The following is an 18,257-nucleotide window of genomic DNA, read 5'->3' as shown; positions in this document are numbered from 1 at the left end:
ATCGTTTTGGGTAGCCCGCGTTGTTTGCCGAAGCAAATGGAGAAATAAACGTTTGTCTAGGCGCAAAAACTGTCATCATTAGGTTGGTATTTTATAGTTACATTTGGAGCTAAATGCCAAGGTCTTAAGGTCTGTTGATCTCCGGGCGCCGGTCCACTTTTGATCGCCGCCGAGGCTATTATTTCCCGAATTCTCTGGCCGTTAGCGTATTCTTCGTGAAATCGATTATCTAACGCGTACCGCAATTGTCCCCATGATCGAGACGTCTCATCACCTTCACGCCAAAAAAGAAAGTATCACTGACGGTTGCACGGTGTGCAAGGGAACAGATGTGCCTTCGGTTGATCGGCCCAGAGAGATCGAGTTATAAACGCATGTCAAACAGAAAACCCAAACAGTGCAACAAGCATAAAAAAAAAACATGACACACTCGTCGCCGTATGCAAAGTGTGTTTCTAAAGGAGTGCAACGGGAAGAGCTCCCCCGGGATGATGGCGACATCGGCTGGAAAGGGTTGAGCGGTAATGAAAAGAAAATGTGGCCCCGGCCGACGATGACACCGCGATGTGGCGGTGCATCGCGCGAAGGCCGAAGACGAACAGTGTGCGTTCAATTTACACAGCATATTACCATCGGTCACACATGCGTGACGTCAGACGGTAGCTCCGGCGCGTCCAAAAAAGGGATAGGGTCTACAAATTATCATTGACCGAGTTGTGTGTGTGCGCACATGTGTGTCTTTATGGACATAATCTTGCGCTCTTACGAGCAGCAACATGAGAAATGAAGGAATAATGGGAAGAGAAAAAAACCGACGACGACACCCATCACCGAAATCAGTTTCACCAGATTTCGAGAGTCAATATTGAGCTTCTGCAAACATGAACCTTACGTCTAACGGTCCTTGGGTTAGCCCTTTTTGTGTTTCTGCTTTGGCTCTGCAGCATCACCCTTTTGTAACGCTCGCACCGCAGTTGTGTCATACTGGCTGTGTCTTAAAGATTTTGGCTGAACAAAAAAAAAAAAAAAACGCGTTGGTTCAATGATCCTCAACGTAGCGAGTGCTTATGGAACTGCACTGCACATTGGACAGTAAGTCAACATTTACCCGTGGCCTTCCGTGGTCTGCCGTTTGGAAACACCCAACTGTCAAAAAATGGGTGCGAGCTGCAGCGAAACGTTGAGAAATCCGGGCAAGGAAACGGTCATCCAACGGGGAGGATCCAACTTCGAGGCTGCTCACACGCAACAGTCTTGATTGGGGAAGGAGGCCAACGTATGTGTGTGAACGAGCTAAAAGGAAACCCATTTTCACACACGGCCCTTACCACATCCTTCCAGCTTTGCGTGGCTGGAGCGGTTGGTTTTTGCGGAGCGTTTGGTTTGGTACGTCCAAGGCAACGGTAAATCCTCTCGTTTCGGGCTTTTGTGGTTCCTCCCTGGGGTGGGGTTTGGCTTTGCTGGCGGAACAGTGTGCAGCACCAGTGTGTAGCTCGGAAGCTTCCAGAACAGATTAATTTCACATCCTCACGCGCTTAACTACCCTCACAGCATGTTACGCGGTACAGTTTGGGGGTTAACCGGTAACCGCACCGACAGTTTCGGAAGGGTGCTAATCCTGTCTTCCGGATCGTACAGACGCATCGTGACGCTCTGGAGCGCTGACAGAAAAAGCTCTCCCTCATGTACGTCCAGTCGAAATGAGAGTGAAAGTGTTTGCGCTACCAGGTTGGACGCGTTCGAACAAGTCACTGAGAGATGTGTACGCGGAAAAATAAATGTAAAATCATCGAAAGCCACCAGAACGGGCAAGAACTTGGGTCGCGTCGGAAAACAAAACGATAGCAAACGGGTTAAGATAAATGTTTCTTCTTAACCCATTATCCCAACGCCCAAACGACCGGCGGAGGGCCTTGTGCAACAGATGTCGCTACAGATAAGCGAGTGTGTAAACACTTTCAACTAGCCGAGCGAGAGCCCCGTGTGCTGTGTTGCATACCACGGGGCTACGGGCAAATCACCAAGAGGTGATTTGTTTCATCGGGTCAACCCAAAAGAAGGGACTCATTATTCTCTCCCCCGTGCCGTGCCCGTACCTCTTGCCGAGCACTATCGGTGCCGGGATCGAGCGACAGAGGAAAGAAGGGAACACCACCGTTAGCATCGATGTGACAGATAGGGCCGGATTAGGCGAGGCTCAAGATCTATCGCCCGTACGGTGTTTGCGTCCCACGTGCGGAGGAGAGATTTCAGCTTCTCCAGTGTGCGCGCACACCGAGGTCCGGACTGCGGCAGCACAAGGGCTTTTGACCGGGCAATCGCTTCTAACAAGCCCCGGGTCCGGGCATTTATCGTTAGTGGGGGAACCATTTCGGTGCTGATTCATGGAATCGCCCGGTGTAGATCGGGAGAGTAGAGAACATAACACCAATCAGACAGCTCTCGAAGCTGCTGCGTGGATTGTGTGGAGGAAAAGTCTGAGACCTGGGGACCATGCCTCGTACCTGCCGCGCACTCATGCACTCATCAATGTCAGCATGCCGGTGGCAGTGTGAATAAGTGTAATATTTCAATTCAACAACCGTCTCGCTTTCGGTAAATGCTTTTCACAGCCAATAAATAAATCTACAGTGCACGGTGCGGCAGAAGATCGCCTGATGATGGTACGCGATAAATCTGGCCCCCGAATCATGCACATATATGAACCGAACTCTGTTCAATTTATAGTGCTAATCGCCCAATGTTTTTTTTCTGTTATCGCTGCTCCATCGCTTCACTGCCAGTGGAAATACCGGTACAGCGAGATACGATTTACGATAATATACCAACATCTAAGCAATAGCGAAAAGAACGATCAACGAACCAAAAGCCACTTGGAAGGTGCACGCTCATGTTTATAAATCATTTTTTGTGTGGCTGCTGCTGGGGTGGTGTGCTGTTTGACTTGTTGTTGCACTCTTTTTCTCAATTTATTTTCCGAAAATCAAACCATGGCAAACACAGCATAAGTAAAGCAAAAAAAAAACCCCTCAAGCCCCTTGGAAAGGTACACAAACACACGGTGTATTAGGAGGATCTTTTCTTGCTCCAACGGTGTACGGCTGGCGTGTAATACAGTTCCGGCGTGGCCGGAGTTTCCCTCCCCGGGTCAGGCATCGGGATGCCGCTCGCCACAGGGATGTGATGGGGTGGTTTTTCCATGCATACGGGCAGTTTGATTATTTTCATTGCCCGTTTCCAATACTCCACTCTTTCGAACAGGCGAAAGCCGGAAAACAAACAACAGCCAAGCCGTGCTGGAGTCGCCCGGGAAGTACCAGATTGAACAGAACTCCCTCTTCGCGCTTGCGGAAGATTTTGCCAGTGGTTTGCCAGAATGCTGGGGAAAGAAGAGCGGGGGAAGGTTCGTTCCGGGGGTTTTTGTTTTGATTATGGTGTATTGTTTCTTTGTTGATCGTTTGATTTTATTGCCGTGGCCGTGGTTCTGCCGTGGTCTTTCCAGCAGCCGCTGCAGCATCATCGCGCCGTCCGCGTCTTTGCGCTGATTATTATTTGCATAACGTTCGGCATAAAGTTCGATCTGGGGAGGGACGCACACTGGAAGGAGTAGTGTGTGTGTGAGAGAGAGAGTGTGTTTGTGGTGCTTGCCGGTGGACCAATGCGGTTTGTCGATGAAGTTTGGAGAACTTCGTGCATTTCGTATGCATTGTTTACTGGGTAGGTTGTGTGCTGTTTGCTGTTGTCGTTAAATCGCGAGGGCAAGATGGGAAATCAAGAACCGTTTGGAAGCGTATATGTTACATTGGAGGTTCTTTTTTCTGTCTTGTTGCATGATCGCGTGCTATCGAGCCAGCGAATGGGAAGGCCTAAGGCAGCACAAGCACACGTCCAGACGAACGGGTACACGTGTTTTAGAGTTTATGGGAGGCTAAAACGAACGAGAAGCATGTGCTTTTCAATTAGATATAAATCCTTTAAAACTCGCATCATTTCGCAAATGTGTGCTTTCAATAACGATAACAAACAGTGTGTCTCGTGTACGCGTTCTGCCCAACTCTGGCGCAGGACACTGTCGTAACATGGGAGCCAACTTACGACTTCGCGCGACGAAAGACTCTCATCAATCCGATTCTGTTTGATGTATAAATGTGTGTAATATTGTTAGCAAAAAAAAAAAAAACTCTTTGCTTTCTCCCTTGGATTCGTAATTCAATTATTCTCCACGGATCCTCGTCTATTCACGGATGCTATTCCGTGTTTTCATACGCGAACTGAGGAACTACGCGCAAGTCGTTTCACGGTGCAGCGGCAGAGTCGGAGAGTCGCACTGGATATTCCTGTTCTCCCATCATGCACGCTCTGTCGGCTGGCTGGCGCGACTAGCCCCCGTGTCGAGTTAATCATAGAAATGCATAAATAAGCCCAGAATCATCATCCACGTCCACGTTGTCTGTGCTGGATGGTCCCCTAGCCGGTATCTAAAACGGGACAGTATCTATCGAGCTGCTGCCTAGTGTCCGCGTGCATCTGTGCACGGTTCTCGTTTGGTGGGTACACCATTCACACAAGCCGGACGCCGGCGTGCACTCTGTGACGCCGATTGACGCATTGGTTCTGCCCGCAGTGGAGGTCTGCCGCGCCACGGTTAGTTCAGTGGACTCCAACATTGCCGTCATTGCGCGTTGCATAATAAAATAAAGTCATTAGCTCTCGGCAAGCGCGAAAGGCTTTGGATGGCCAGCCCAGCGTAAAGAATACGCCAAACGACGAGCCCGCGCGGGGTTGATGACTGCGACGAAAACGACAACGTCATCATCTTCAGCGTGTTGCGTGTTGCGGCAAGGAGTGGCATGGTGGCACAAAAACTCGTCCCAGCATCCCCCAGAACGACTGTACTGGTAGACGGCAAGGCCGGAGGGAGCGGAGCAAACTTTTTCGTGTGATTCTAAAAGTGCAATCTGATCCTTTCGGCGAGATGCATTTTTGTGCAGTACGCGTACACGAAACTTGTAAACACACGGTCTGGGGTTTGGCTCCATAGAGTATGATTTTATTTCGGCACGGCAACATAAAAACCTTGACAGTCATGTTTGTGAAGGGGCTGCATTACATGCAGTTGTGTTGCAATTTCAGAGAAAAATGTCTAGACAATGGAAGAAAATGGACAAAGCCAAAGGGTACACTTAAAAGCTTATGACATCATTGCATTGCAATAATGCCGTGCAGGAAGCATTGCAGAAACTGCTTCAATCATTTCGTTCGTTTTAATTTACGCTCTGTTCAGCATTGAATAAAAGATGTTTTATATGCATTTTTTTTAATATAAAAGGGAAGTCTTTCACTCCAACATTCCCGCTTCTGCCCCAAAGTCCAAAAAGTAACTCCAGCGTTGTTGATCTAATTCAGATCGAAGTGATTGGCTTTACTGTTTTCGTCGGAATTTCCCTACGCACATTCCGAGAACTTCACGCAATCCCAAGCAAAAGGATCGTATGGCACAAAATGAATGAATGGAATCTGCCTGCTCGTCCAATGTTTATGAGAATGGGGAAAAATTGAATTCCTTCAGCCATTTTCCAGCAAATGCTGCAAAGCAGATGTTGTGATGGACCCCTTGCACCCAGCCCAGAGTTGATCTTGTTTTTCCGCCTCTATTTCCATGTTCGTCCGCTTGTGTGTGTGATCATAATTTGTCTGGATGTTCTCCGTCTCCGCATTGATGGCCTGGGTGGTCTTCGAATGCCGTTGCGTGATGCGTTTAGTCGAAGCGGTTGTGTGCTTGTTGCAGATGCAGATCATAAGCCAGTTCCTGTCGGATGAGCTGTGTTCCCGGTTGCAAATCCAACTACCCCCTCAGATAGGCGAAGATGCACCATGCGGAAGAAACGGCCACCACTTAAGCCAGTCAGCCGGTTGTTCAAGGGTGCATTAAATGTTACGCAAACCGCACCGATATTGAAGCTATTATTCGCCGGGGCTGGTGATGGTGAGTTAAATATTTATGTTGCTCCCAAGCGAATCATAATGGGTGTGGGAATTTATTACACAAACACAGAGCGTTACTTAGTAGAGGTAAATGCGCTGTGCAGCGTTGGGGGATGTTGATTTTGGGTGTAATAACAATAAAAAAACACTCACACACATACATTTTTGTTCGATTTAGATTAAGGTGCTTATTTTCAATGCACGACAACATGATTGAAAAACTGGAAAAAGAGGGCTTTGGGGAGGGAGATTGAAAATCCCCATTCATACAAATGAATCCCTGCCCATCGATTGGGTGGGGGCGCACAGTAACGTGCAGTTTAATCGGTAGCGATGTTTACTTAACAGATTTCTCATCAAAACTAATAGAATGGAAATCCGTTTTACAGTGATCAAGAGAGAGAGAGGAAGAGAGAGAATAAGAGAAGGTGGAAAAACACAACCTATCAATCGGCGAACAAACGTGTGGACAAACAAAAGAGAGCCTGTACTTTACAACAAAACAGCATCCTGCCGATGAGGGAATTGAAATCGAAAACCTACCACAAACACGCACTACCATTGGGTCGGGCCCGGGTGGGGAAATGTCGATGAAAAATCAGCAAGTATTGGTGACTATTAAAATGTGGTGGATAAAAAAGGAATGATAAAAATAGCTCGATCTCAGTTTTCTCATTTCACACTCTCTACTAGCTTGTTGTTGTTGCTGTTGTGTGCTTTCTACACTACACACATCGGTTCGAATATCCTGGCCCATGTTCATCCGACTTTGGATGTATTTGTGGGTGTGTGTATGTACAATGATTGGCGTTCGTTTGGCGAGAAGATTAACACTTCCCAATCGCCGGAAAAAGGAGCGGGAAGATAGGCGCACGGGCTATTTCAGTACCTTCCGGATAAATGATGATGCAACGGTCATGCATGTGTGTGTGTGTGTGTGTAAAAGCTACAGGGCAGCTTCGGCCCGAGTGCGTTATCCTGAATGTTGTGGGCACGTAAAGTGGGCGCCACGTAATTCGAATCCCCGGCAGTCATTATCCGCAATCAATTTCACACCAGCCCACTTAGGGCGATCGCAACGGGCGCGGGGCTAATGGGCGGCCGTGGAAAGATGATGGTGGGTCCACGCCAGCAAGCAAACCACACGCCGCTTGGAACTGCTGCCTCGGACGACTCCGTGACAAGGATCATCGGCCCATCGGTCTTCCCCGCAGTGGTCCATTCATCTTCACTGCCAGTATCGCTAGGGAAAGTGACACACACGCACACACTGAAAAGGAATTAATGGTGTCATCAGCTAGCGGTGGTGTGCGTAATTGATATTTGTTTCGAGCAGCTAATTTGTGAGATCTCGAAACCCTACGGCAACGCCCAAAAGCCAACCTGGTTTGTAGGTGTTTGTAGTTCATTAATTGTCGACAGTGTGTTTGCGTTTGTGTGTTTGGGGAGGGGATAAAGGTTCTGGGGTACGTTCGTAACGGGCGTGCTGTGGGGTGTTGGGAAGGATATGCACAAGCAGCTACACAATTATGCTTCACACACACGCACGCACCGCATGGCTTTGAGGTGTAGGACATTTTCCGGGTGGGAATGCTTTTTTATGTATTCTTTTTTGTTGTTGCTCAAACTCATACAAATTATTCACTTGCATTGATGAACACACGGGAGTATTTACACATTTAAACAACCATATTTCTGCGCAATTGCACGGTGTTGCCATTGGTACAACTGTTCGGTACTTTGTTTGCGCTAGCCAGCCGGAAGTACTGATTGTTAGGCTACAACAGGGCCGCGCTTACACTCGCTTCTGATCACGCAGCAATCAACACCACTGCGTGCATTGCAATTTTGTCCCACCCTTCCGACCCTTCCCTTACCCCGTGTACGTGGACGTGTGGGGTTGGGTCGTAAATTCGTGGACCAGGTTTTTACATGAGCAACCTCTCGAAGCGCGCGGCGCGGTGCAAGGAGCGAAATTGTGATTTGTAATCCAAACACAAATTCAATTTTCTCGATTTACCTCGATTTGTTGATTCGCGGGCCTTTCCCCGCGTACGCCACGGGTCGGAAAATGGATCCTACGCACACCTCCCCAAACTCAACCTGTCCCCGCGTAGCAGTGCACTGTGTCGTTTGTTTGCTGGTATTCTCGTTTGTCGATTCTTCGAGCGTAACCAAAAAATCGGTAACATTGATTGAAGTTTTCCACACACCATCGAAAAAAAAAAAATGGGAAGCGAGCGGAAGTGGGATTCCATCACCCGGGATGAAGCCGGGTCGGTCCTGTAGGGGTAGGCGAGAGCCTGTGTTTGTTCTTTTTGCTCCGTCACCAGCAGCTGCCGTGTTCCAGTGGTGCTGGTGTCCCGCTCACTCGATCGATATAAACAAATGTAATTGAAATTCTGACGCTTTTCCGGTGGGGCGGGAGTTTCTACATCTTTATCAATCTATGGGCGGCCACTTTACGCGTTGGACCGAGCGCCCACAATGAAGCCACTAATGGTCGGGCTGCTCCGATCAGGTGACAAAACGCTTACGATTCTTCTTCTGCCATCAGGAACTCCCATCGAAGCCACAGGCACAGTGCCGCTGATGAACCGTCCGTCAACCTTTCTCCCATCAATCTGGGGATGAACTTTCGGGACGACGTGTACGGGGCTGAACTAGCGAGTGGAAACGAGAAACGGTTTTCCACACCGGTGACACTGTCGCCACGCGTATTCAATCTGCATTTGTCACGTCGATGTGATTTTTCCTTCACGAGAATGGGCACCAATGGAAAAAAGGCGACAGATTTGACACCTTTCTCGATGGCGGGAATAAGCAATCGTCCTTTTTGTGCGAGGGAATCAAAGCAAAGGAGGCCCAATAATATATTCATACCGTGTATCAAGTGTCGCAAAAATTTGCCTCATCTCGTCTCGGGGGAAGCTCCTGTTGCCCGAGGCTTGGCTGCCCTCCAGCCAGTCGTTGCCGGCGTGCCATTTTTTCGACCCGCTTTGCCGGACGACATGTGCAAGGGCGCCACGTGTTTGGGGTGTGTATGTGTGTGTGCTGTCGTACAGGAAACGATGACGAGCGGAAGTGGCAAATGAGAAGAGAGAAACGTAAAGCTGGAAGTCGGGTGAGCCGAAAGCGACAAATCACTGATATCGACAGGCGCCTTTGTGGTGGAGTTTCCTTCCGCGTCCGCGCTGCGTTGCGCGCCGTAGCGTGTCAAAATTTGGTGGTCTTGCGGGGGTATACTTTCGATAAGGATAAAGCGACCCCAGCGATGGGTGAACGAACGAGTGTTTTGAGCGATTTCCGGTTCCTGATATTTTTGTGGCGTGCGGTTTAAGTTTGGGCGACAAGACGAGGTGAATCGTTTTGAGGGTTGGACACATACATACACACCACATCTGGTCGTTGCTTCTTGGCCGTCTCCTCGTCGTTTGAGCGACAGTTGCTTTAATCTTTTGCTGAACGTCCGGAAATCACAGAAAGTGGCCGGGCAGATGGGAAGAGCAGAATCTACTATCACACGACATCAAACGGTTTTGCAAGTTCTCAAACAAAACCCCAACAACTGCTGATGTACCTGATCGTACATGTCGCCGGTTCAGGTCGTACCGGAATAGCACATGGTTACTATACTCTTTAAGGAAAAGAGCCACATTAACTCACAAAAAAGCGTACACAAGCTTGTAGATTTCAGGTAAGGATCTGTGCTAGATCCAACTCGTTTTTGCCATAGCGTGTATTGCAAATCTGTACAATAAATATCATCTCAGTTCCGTCAAACATAACATGGTCAACATCAAACAGTCTTTAGGCGCTTAGTGGTAGGAAGCGTAGGCCGGGGCGGCGTACGACAGAGCCGGCTGCGACACGTAGGTCTTGGCCACTGGAGCGGCGTACGACAGAGTCGGCTGCGCGACGTAGGTCTTGGTAGCGACCGGAGCGGCGTACGAGATGGTCTTGGCTACCGGGGCGGCGTACGAGATGGTCTTAGCTACCGGAGCGGCATAAGCGACGGCGGGCTGAGCAATGACCTTGGTGGCGACCGGGGCAGCAGCGACGATGGTCTTGGCGGCCAGCGGCTCACGGTGGACGACAGCGTTGAATCCGTTGTGCGGGTCGGCCGTGTACTCGACGGTACGCTTGGTGCCATCGGGGTCAACGACGGAGTACGATCCCTGGACAACATCTCCGCTGCGCGACTCCTGCTGGGACTTGGAGTCTCCGGTCAGGGCGTCCGAGATGCCGTACGAGAACGAGTACTGCGGGTTCGCGTCGTACTCCTCTGGCTGGGCGGCGTACGCGACCTTGGCGATCGGGGCAGCGGCATAAGCGACCTTGGCGACCGGGGCAGCAGCAACGTAGGCCGGCGCAGCGGCATAGCTGACAGCGGGCGAGGCAATCAATCCAGCGCGGGCAACAGCCACCAGAGCGGCGAACACGACATACTAGAGCGAACGGGGAAGAATGTATGAATCGTTAGCATCGAAAATCCCACCATCGGGCTGCACCGGGCACACCTTACCTTGAAGGCCATGGTTGTTGGTGTTTTGCAGATGTTGGAGCTGTTGTTCGCTGTGCAGAGAACTCGACCGAACTGTGCCGTGATCGGAAACGGTGAACCAATTTATACCGCGCTGACCGAACGAGGGCTGACGTAACAGTAGCGCTGGGTTGAGTTGTATCGACGCTGTTTTTCGGCACTGTTGGCGAGAGCTGGAGGTTGGTGGGCCTGGAGCGGTAGTGGATCGGTGGGGCGATTTCGATCACGCCGGCAGCATGTGTATTTTCTCACGTGTGCCCAAACGTGAGTGAGTTCGATGCCTTCACTTTTTGCTGCGACGAGTTTGGGCGCGAGCCACCGTTTGGCACGCGTACCGGTTCGCACCCTCTCGAGGACACACTGTTGTCAAGCGACTTTTAGAGCTCGCAAAAAACATCGAACTTCCTGGCATTGGTTCGTAGAGCATAAGGGCACAACTTATGCTTTAGAAACCAAAGCTCAGGGTGGAACAATGTAATGTCCTAGGAAGTATTCTGTTTTCTGAATATGCTAGTCTTAGAAATTGGCTGCCGTTAGAATCCTGCTTCAGCAAACACTTCACGAGCAACTTCTGATTGGCAGCATGAATGCTACCGGCACTAGATTTTACCCAGACAAGTTAGAGAGGCTCTCTACTTTCGATTGAATCGATATTGGACCCCTTCATCTGAAGCGGTAGAGTTGTACACAGAAGTTTTGAAGAAACCTGGTTTGAGAACAACAGAACACACGGATGGATGCAATCGATTGACCATCGACGATGGTCACGTGGACATTGGATGGCCCGAAATCTAAGCAACAAGACATCAAGAGGAAGAGTAGCACGCTTAGGTGCACTTGAAAATATGTTTGCCTATTGTTATGATCAAGTGCACTGGAGCATGCTAGTAGTTTCCGCAAACACAAACTTATTTTAACGTACGCTTCTGCCCACACAAGAGAACCACAGTCCACATTCCCGGGTATTATAGTGTTTTTGTTTGCAAACTGTGCAAAGTTTAATTTGATTTGCTTGCCTCGTTTACGCTGAGCTTTTGCTGAGTCTCTCTCTCCCCAATGTTGAAAGTAAATTTCAGTACAAAAGTTTGCCACCCGTGCGCGCTACCTTGGCTGTGTGTATGTCACTGGCTGTGTGGAGCGTACGGTGAAAGTGATGGAATTAAATTTATTACAAGAACTTGAGCTACAACAACTTCAGCAATACTGGTCGGTGTTTGAAATTCTATTACAAGCCGTTTTTACCTCTTTCGCATGGCGCCAAGCACGAGAGGTGAACCGTGCGAAGAAAATTAAATCAGCTTTGCTTCCACCAACATGTCGGCGACGGTTATTGGCATCGTAAAACCGCGCCATAGGAGCGGTCTTCCGCCGATGGGGCCCGTTCAACATGACATTCGTAGCAAGAGAGTGAAAGGGATGGTTGGTAATAAGGAGAGCAAGTGGGAGAGAAATTCTTCTCCTTCTTCAAACAAGGATACCATGCTGGTACATCATATTTTTACTGCACTCGCCCACCAATTTATCTTCGCGCTGTAGTTGTGCAATTAAATGCACAGAAAAAATGTAAGTTTTTTTAGGTTTGCTCTTGTTTGTTGCTCTTTCCAGCTACACAGCGGAGCCAAATTTTATTGCCCTTGTTGTGTACTGATGATGCTCGTAGCGGGCTGTCGAGGGCTTACTATGACCAAGAAGAGACTAACTAAATGTTGCACTCATCAGCACACGAATGTGATTTGTAAATTTATTATCTGCATGCAGGTTCTGATACCGAGAGGGTTCGTTTATGAGGCAATTTTATAACACACACACACCTTTCCGTTCTGAACAGAATGAGGATACGTTTATAGAAGCGATAGACTGGCTCACTAACGAACTCTTGTGCTTGTGGATGATGAGTGAAGCGAAGGGAGTAACGAAACAAGGAGATTTGCAATGCAATCAGACTCTTAACGGACTCCACTCGCCGTCATCATTATCATTAGCATTTCAATTGCATTACTTCTTGGTTCTTTCCGTCGAGACACTGCAAAGCATATTTGAAAAAAAGGATGGTAAATTAGAGCAAAACGTACATCTCTTCCGATCCGCGCAACTTTGGATCATTTGAAGCGGAACCGAAAGGCGCAATGTTACACGACGCTGCTGCTCAGATCCCAGCGTAACCCTTCGCAACCTTCGTACGGTTCAAACACCTCTTGGCGATACCTTTTTGGCGATTAGACGGACATACACGATCGTTAGCATCGGGCGAGTGCGGCTTACACACTCGCCCTAAAGACGTGTGCCCCAAAACCATCCAATCACCTTGACCGTGTGTCATTGTCAAAGTACCTAACGAGTGAGTCCTCCCCCCAGGTTCTCTACGGCTTGAAACTGTCGTCCGTGGGTACGCCCGGGGGAAGGTTGCGTCCAAACGCGTCTCACGAAACGAGGAACCGGTTTCCGTTCGTCGTACACCTTCTGCGGGTACCTCGGGTGTGTGTTTGTGCAAATTCCAGCGAATCTCTCATCACTCATCCCGATGAGGCACCAGCCGGAGAAGGGTTTAGTTTAGAGGACCCTCGATGTTGCCCTCCCGTGGCGTGTGCAGAGCTGTTGGTGTTGTTGGCTTGCCAAAAAGGAAGCCGATGTTACGCGGTGAGACTGATCGTGCTGTTTGGCCGAAGGTTTCCGCATGACTCCCGTGAAGGATGATGGTTAGAATGCGTGTCAAAAGCATAGTGTGGATACCGCTGTTCCAATTCACCTGTTGTGAAAGAAAATTAGAAAAACGTCATGTTTGATGCATGACAGATTTCACATCCAGTGGGAAGTGATTGGGGACCAGCGAATGAATTTGTAGCGGACAGCAAGTGTGATAGTCGCAAAAACTTACAAGTTTTATACAAATCCACGTGCCAATTCAAAGCCATTTTAAATCCCTGCATTGTAAAATGTAACAATACACCAGCCCGTAACTAGGTCAAACAGTTGCGCACTCGTTACGTACAGCGCAACACTCGAGATGCGTGGGATTCGATTAACGAAACTGAGCGACACTTTAAAAGGCGGTGAATGTCAGGGTCCTGCTCGTGTAATATGTTTGTCTGGTTAGTGGGTCACTACGGGGCGTTTGCAAAAGTTTGTCCTGATGTAGGAGTTGTATAATGTTTTCAATATTACAAATGTTTTCGCTTTTTTGTGTATGTTCTTGCACTTCAAACCGGGCGATCCATGGAACGAGATCGTTTGTTTTCTTCGGATGTTCGCACGCCCGAGACAGAATATCGCAGTAAAAGAGAATCTCAAACTGGATATGCCATTTGGCGTTACATAATATCAAGGACAGTTGTCCCATGGCCAAGAATAAAAGTGAAAGTGTATCGATTTTGTTCTAGCCGGTTTCGGAATATATTTTACTGAAAAATATACTCTTTATTTTCTGTAATAAGCTTACTTTTTTGCTTTAAATTGAACGGAACCGTTGAATATGCAATTTCGGTTGGAAATAAATGTAAAATATACAAGATGCACGCATGAAAAGCATTCGTAGAAACACTTATCGTTGACAAAGTAGCGTCCACGGATGTGGTCCACAGAGTGGATTAACAATAGTGAAACTCATGCCAGTTGCTAGTGTGCTTCAGTAATGTTGTGGAATTCAAAATCACATCGTTTACCGACCAAGAACGCACGAATGTGACCTTTTAGTAACGCCTTTTTAAAAGTGAAGGCAACGAACTCAAGTTCAAGCACGGCTCGGCACGGCAAAAATCGCAATATTGGTCCGCCGTCGAAAACGTTGGTCGGCGTCGAAAAACCGGAAAAGACGTTGTCGTTTGAACCATTTCGTTGTGCTTCATTTCGTATAAATTGGATCACCGGTCCCAATCACGGTACAGTTCGATTGAATCCTTTGTACTGTGAACAACATCACCACTCCAACAGTCAACATGGCCTTCAAGGTAAGGTGTGCTGAGGTAGCACAGTGCAGATGTGGTTTGTGCAGTGTTTTGTAGCATTGGTTTTTTTGTTATCCTGACAGTTCCTGACTTTCGCCGCTCTGGTTGCCGTTGCCCGCGCTGGCCTCATTGCCTCGCCAGCAGTTTCCTACGCTGCTGCTCCGGCCCTCGTTGCTGCCCCAGTCGCCAAGGTCGCTTATGCCGCTGCCCCGATCGCCAAGGTCGCGTACGCCGCCCAGCCAGAGGAGTACGACGCGAACCCGCAGTACTCGTTCTCGTACGGTATCTCGGACTCCCTGACCGGAGACTCCAAGTCCCAGCAGGAGTCGCGCAGCGGAGATGTTGTCCAGGGATCGTACTCCGTCGTTGACCCCGATGGCACCAAGCGTACCGTCGAGTACACGGCTGACCCGCACAACGGATTCAACGCTGTCGTCCACCGTGAGCCGCTGGCCGCCAAGACCATCGTCGCTGCTGCCCCGGTCGCCACCAAGGTCATTGCTCAGCCCGCCGTCGCTTATGCCGCCCCGGTAGCCAAGACCATCTCGTACGCCGCCCCGGTCGCCACCAAGACCTACGTCGCGCAGCCAGCTCTGTCCTATGCCGCCCCTCTGACCAAGACCTACGTGTCGCAGCCAGCTCTGTCCTATGCCGCTCCAGTGGCCAAGACCATCTCTTACTCCGCTCCTCTGGCCACGAAGACCTACGTGTCGCAGCCGGCTATCTCTTACGCCGCTCCTCTGGCCACGAAGACCTACGTGTCGCAGCCGGCTCTGTCGTACGCCGCCCCGGCCTACGCTTACCACCACTAAATCCTGAAAAGACTTGATTGGACTGTTACAAAATGAAAGTTATTTATTCTAAGAAGATTAAAGCAAATACAAATCTGTGAACTGAAAACTTTGTTATTTGAATTCCAATTATATATTCTTCGATTGAATGTCTGCTTGAGCTATGATAATATGCCGTATCTACTATTGCTATGCTGATAATGTTGGACAAGCCGTTAATAGACAGGCTATGGGGAGAATCATTTCATAATTTTTTCCCTAGGAAGTTCAGGAAGTACTAGGAATTAATGTAACTCCAATGTTTAAAATCTTTAATGTTCTAGCTGCTTTGTAGTTCTTTCTTCAAAAGAGGTGTTAGATAGCTTTAACTTTGGTTGTCCTTTTTAATTTTTTTTTTGACAACCCTTCAATTTATCTTATTTTAATATAAGGTAATTTGACTTGCATGACATCAAATTTGTGTTTTGTAATAATGGTAAGATGGAATGGATTTCAAGCCCCGAATGGACCGTACACCCATACGTAGGAGTGACTATCTTGTTATGTCTAATCAGTAAGTCACTGAAAGCCAAGTCAAGTGGTACAGGCATGCCTTGACTGACAGCGGTTATTGTGCCAAATAAGAAGAAAAAGAAGAAGAAGAAGAAGAAGAAGAAGAAGAAGAAGAAGAAGAAGAAGAAGAAGAAGAAGAAGAAGAAGAAGAAGAAGAAGAAGAAGAAGAAGAAGAAGAAGAAGAAGAAGAAGAAGAAAAGATGATAAGTATTCAACCAAATCGATTTCACTCATATCGGACCACCCTATCGTAGCTAGGACTAACAATTCAAGTACCTCTAAGAGTATGGATTATTAAAATCGCGTAGGTGTTTGCGCCATACACGATGAAGAAGAAAAAGTGTATCACCATATCACATTTGCTACAAAAATGCTCTTAAGATCAACCCTGAATAGACAAATAGCCGACTGACATTGTCTTACTTATCTTACTGATTACTTCTGAGTCATTGTTGAGTTTGGCCTTTCTGTCATGAAATGACAGAGACAAGCGGATTTTCAAACCAATTGTTAACGATTTTGCAACGGAGTAAGACATTTATTTGTTTCTATCAATCGTCATATTTCTCGAGTGAAGTTTAGCATGGACTATGGGGGTCAAGATAATAAGGGTTGAACTGAAGCAGATAATTTCTATTTTCTTAATTACACCTTATAATTTACTCAAAAGATTGACACAAACATGTATATGTATTACTTGGCAAAATAAGTCCCTAAAGCAATAACTGACTCATGTTGACCACATTGTAATGAACGTAAGAAACCTATAAAAGTCTAATTTTATTTACCATTTACGCTATTATGACAGAATTTGACAATTGTTTTGACAATTTTTTTGTGAACACAAGACATTAGCATTTCAACACTGTCGATGAATTATTTAACATCATTTTTGTCCAAAGCTAAGAAAAGGCAAACATCTTACACTAATGCATTAACGTTGTTGAAGTTTGTTGGAATGACATGACAACACATGAATACGTCAAAAAGACAAAGATGAAACATGTGTATAATTCTGCTGCAAAACGTTCTGCACATTGCCTAATCCTGGAAGATCGCTGAAGTAAAAAAGGAAAGTGATCGAAATTGGTCACAAGTTCCTTCTTTTCCTATATCGTATGGTCATATAGCGGTATACGACACGCACATTTACACCACGGTCATTGAACGGAACGACCTGTTACGGTTAGGGGAGGGAGATCACATACTATCGAAAACTCGATTGAGCTCGCCTTTATCCTTCCCTCACCAACGCTCTCTCATTTTTCTGATGCAATTTGAGACTCAAGAACAGAAGTGTAGCAGACCGCTTGGTCCGTATAAATACCATGTTGACAGTGAACTAGAGCACAGTTCAATCTGCAGCATTCAACAGTGAACAAGTCACCAAAACATCTCAACATGGCATTCAAGGTAGGTTCCTACAAAGGATCCGTGTTTCCTAGTGGAGGAACTTCGAAAACCGTCCAGGAAATGGTCATTAATATCAATTCCTTTCGTTAGTTTGTGATCTTCGCCGCTGTGGTGGCCGTTGCCCGCGCTGGCCTCATTGCCTCGCCAGCAGTTTCCTACGCTGCTGCTCCGGCCCTCGTTGCTGCCCCAGTCGCCAAGGTCGCTTATGCCGCTGCCCCGATCGCCAAGGTCGCGTACGCCGCCCAGCCAGAGGAGTACGACGCGAACCCGCAGTACTCGTTCTCGTACGGCATCTCGGACGCCCTGACCGGAGACTCCAAGTCCCAGCAGGAGTCGCGCAGCGGAGATGTTGTCCAGGGATCGTACTCCGTCGTTGACCCCGATGGCACCAAGCGTACCGTTGACTACACTGCTGACCCGCACAACGGATTCAACGCTGTCGTCCGCCGTGAGCCTCTGGCCGCCAAGACCATCGTCGCTGCTGCCCCGGTCGCCACCAAGGTCATTGCTCAGCCCGCCGTCGCTTATGCCGCCCCGGTAGCCAAGACCATCTCGTACGCCGCCCCGGTCGCCACCAAGACCTACGTCGCGCAGCCAGCTCTGTCCTATGCCGCCCCTCTGACCAAGACCTACGTGTCGCAGCCAGCTCTGTCCTATGCCGCTCCAGTGGCCAAGACCATCTCTTACTCCGCTCCTCTGGCCACGAAGACCTACGTGTCGCAGCCGGCTATCTCTTACGCCGCTCCTCTGGCCACGAAGACCTACGTGTCGCAGCCGGCTCTGTCGTACGCCGCCCCGGCCTACGCTTACCACCACTAAATCTTGAAAAGACTTGATCAGACTGTTACAAAATGAAAGTTATTTATTCTAAGAAGATTAAAGCAAATACAAATCTGTGAACTGAAAATATTTTTTTTTTTTTGGAGATCCGTATAATTTCCAAAATTCTTCTTGAATACATAAACCTTTGTATGCAATCGTGAATTTAATGGGAGAATGAGATTCATTTAATACGATCGATATCGCTATTTA

At 48.1% G+C, this 18,257-nt stretch overlaps 4 protein-coding genes across 13 annotated transcripts in view; 3 read left to right on the top strand and 1 right to left on the bottom strand.

The window, feature by feature from the left end:
• The window catches only part of LOC120897648 (papilin), a 65,278-nt gene that overhangs the window by 7,720 nt on the left and 39,301 nt on the right, over positions 1 to 18,257 (top strand). The window lies entirely within an intron of this gene.
• Positions 9,673 to 10,591, bottom strand: LOC120897653 (cuticle protein-like). Its single transcript, XM_040302672.1, has 2 exons — positions 10,511 to 10,591; positions 9,673 to 10,433 (listed from the first exon to the last, which is right to left on the bottom strand). The coding sequence occupies exons 1-2, from the start codon at positions 10,520 to 10,522 to the stop codon at positions 9,804 to 9,806; spliced, it is 642 nt and encodes a 213-aa protein (XP_040158606.1). The 5' UTR covers positions 10,523 to 10,591; the 3' UTR covers positions 9,673 to 9,803.
• On the top strand, positions 14,373 to 15,369 carry LOC120897652 (cuticle protein-like). Its single transcript, XM_040302671.1, has 2 exons — positions 14,373 to 14,472; positions 14,553 to 15,369. Exons 1-2 carry the CDS (start codon positions 14,461 to 14,463, stop codon positions 15,279 to 15,281), a joined length of 741 nt encoding a protein of 246 aa, XP_040158605.1. The 5' UTR covers positions 14,373 to 14,460; the 3' UTR covers positions 15,282 to 15,369.
• LOC120897651 (cuticle protein) lies at positions 17,098 to 18,132 on the top strand. The gene is made up of 2 exons (XM_040302670.1): positions 17,098 to 17,225; positions 17,316 to 18,132. The coding sequence occupies exons 1-2, from the start codon at positions 17,214 to 17,216 to the stop codon at positions 18,042 to 18,044; spliced, it is 741 nt and encodes a 246-aa protein (XP_040158604.1). The 5' UTR covers positions 17,098 to 17,213; the 3' UTR covers positions 18,045 to 18,132.

The sequence above is a fragment of the Anopheles arabiensis genome, chromosome 2 (assembly GCF_016920715.1).
Source record: "Anopheles arabiensis isolate DONGOLA chromosome 2, AaraD3, whole genome shotgun sequence".
In the NCBI taxonomy this organism is placed as follows: Eukaryota; Metazoa; Arthropoda; class Insecta; order Diptera; family Culicidae; genus Anopheles; species Anopheles arabiensis.
Note: the sequence above shows the minus strand (reverse complement) of the source record. Positions and strands in the feature narration are given on the sequence as shown.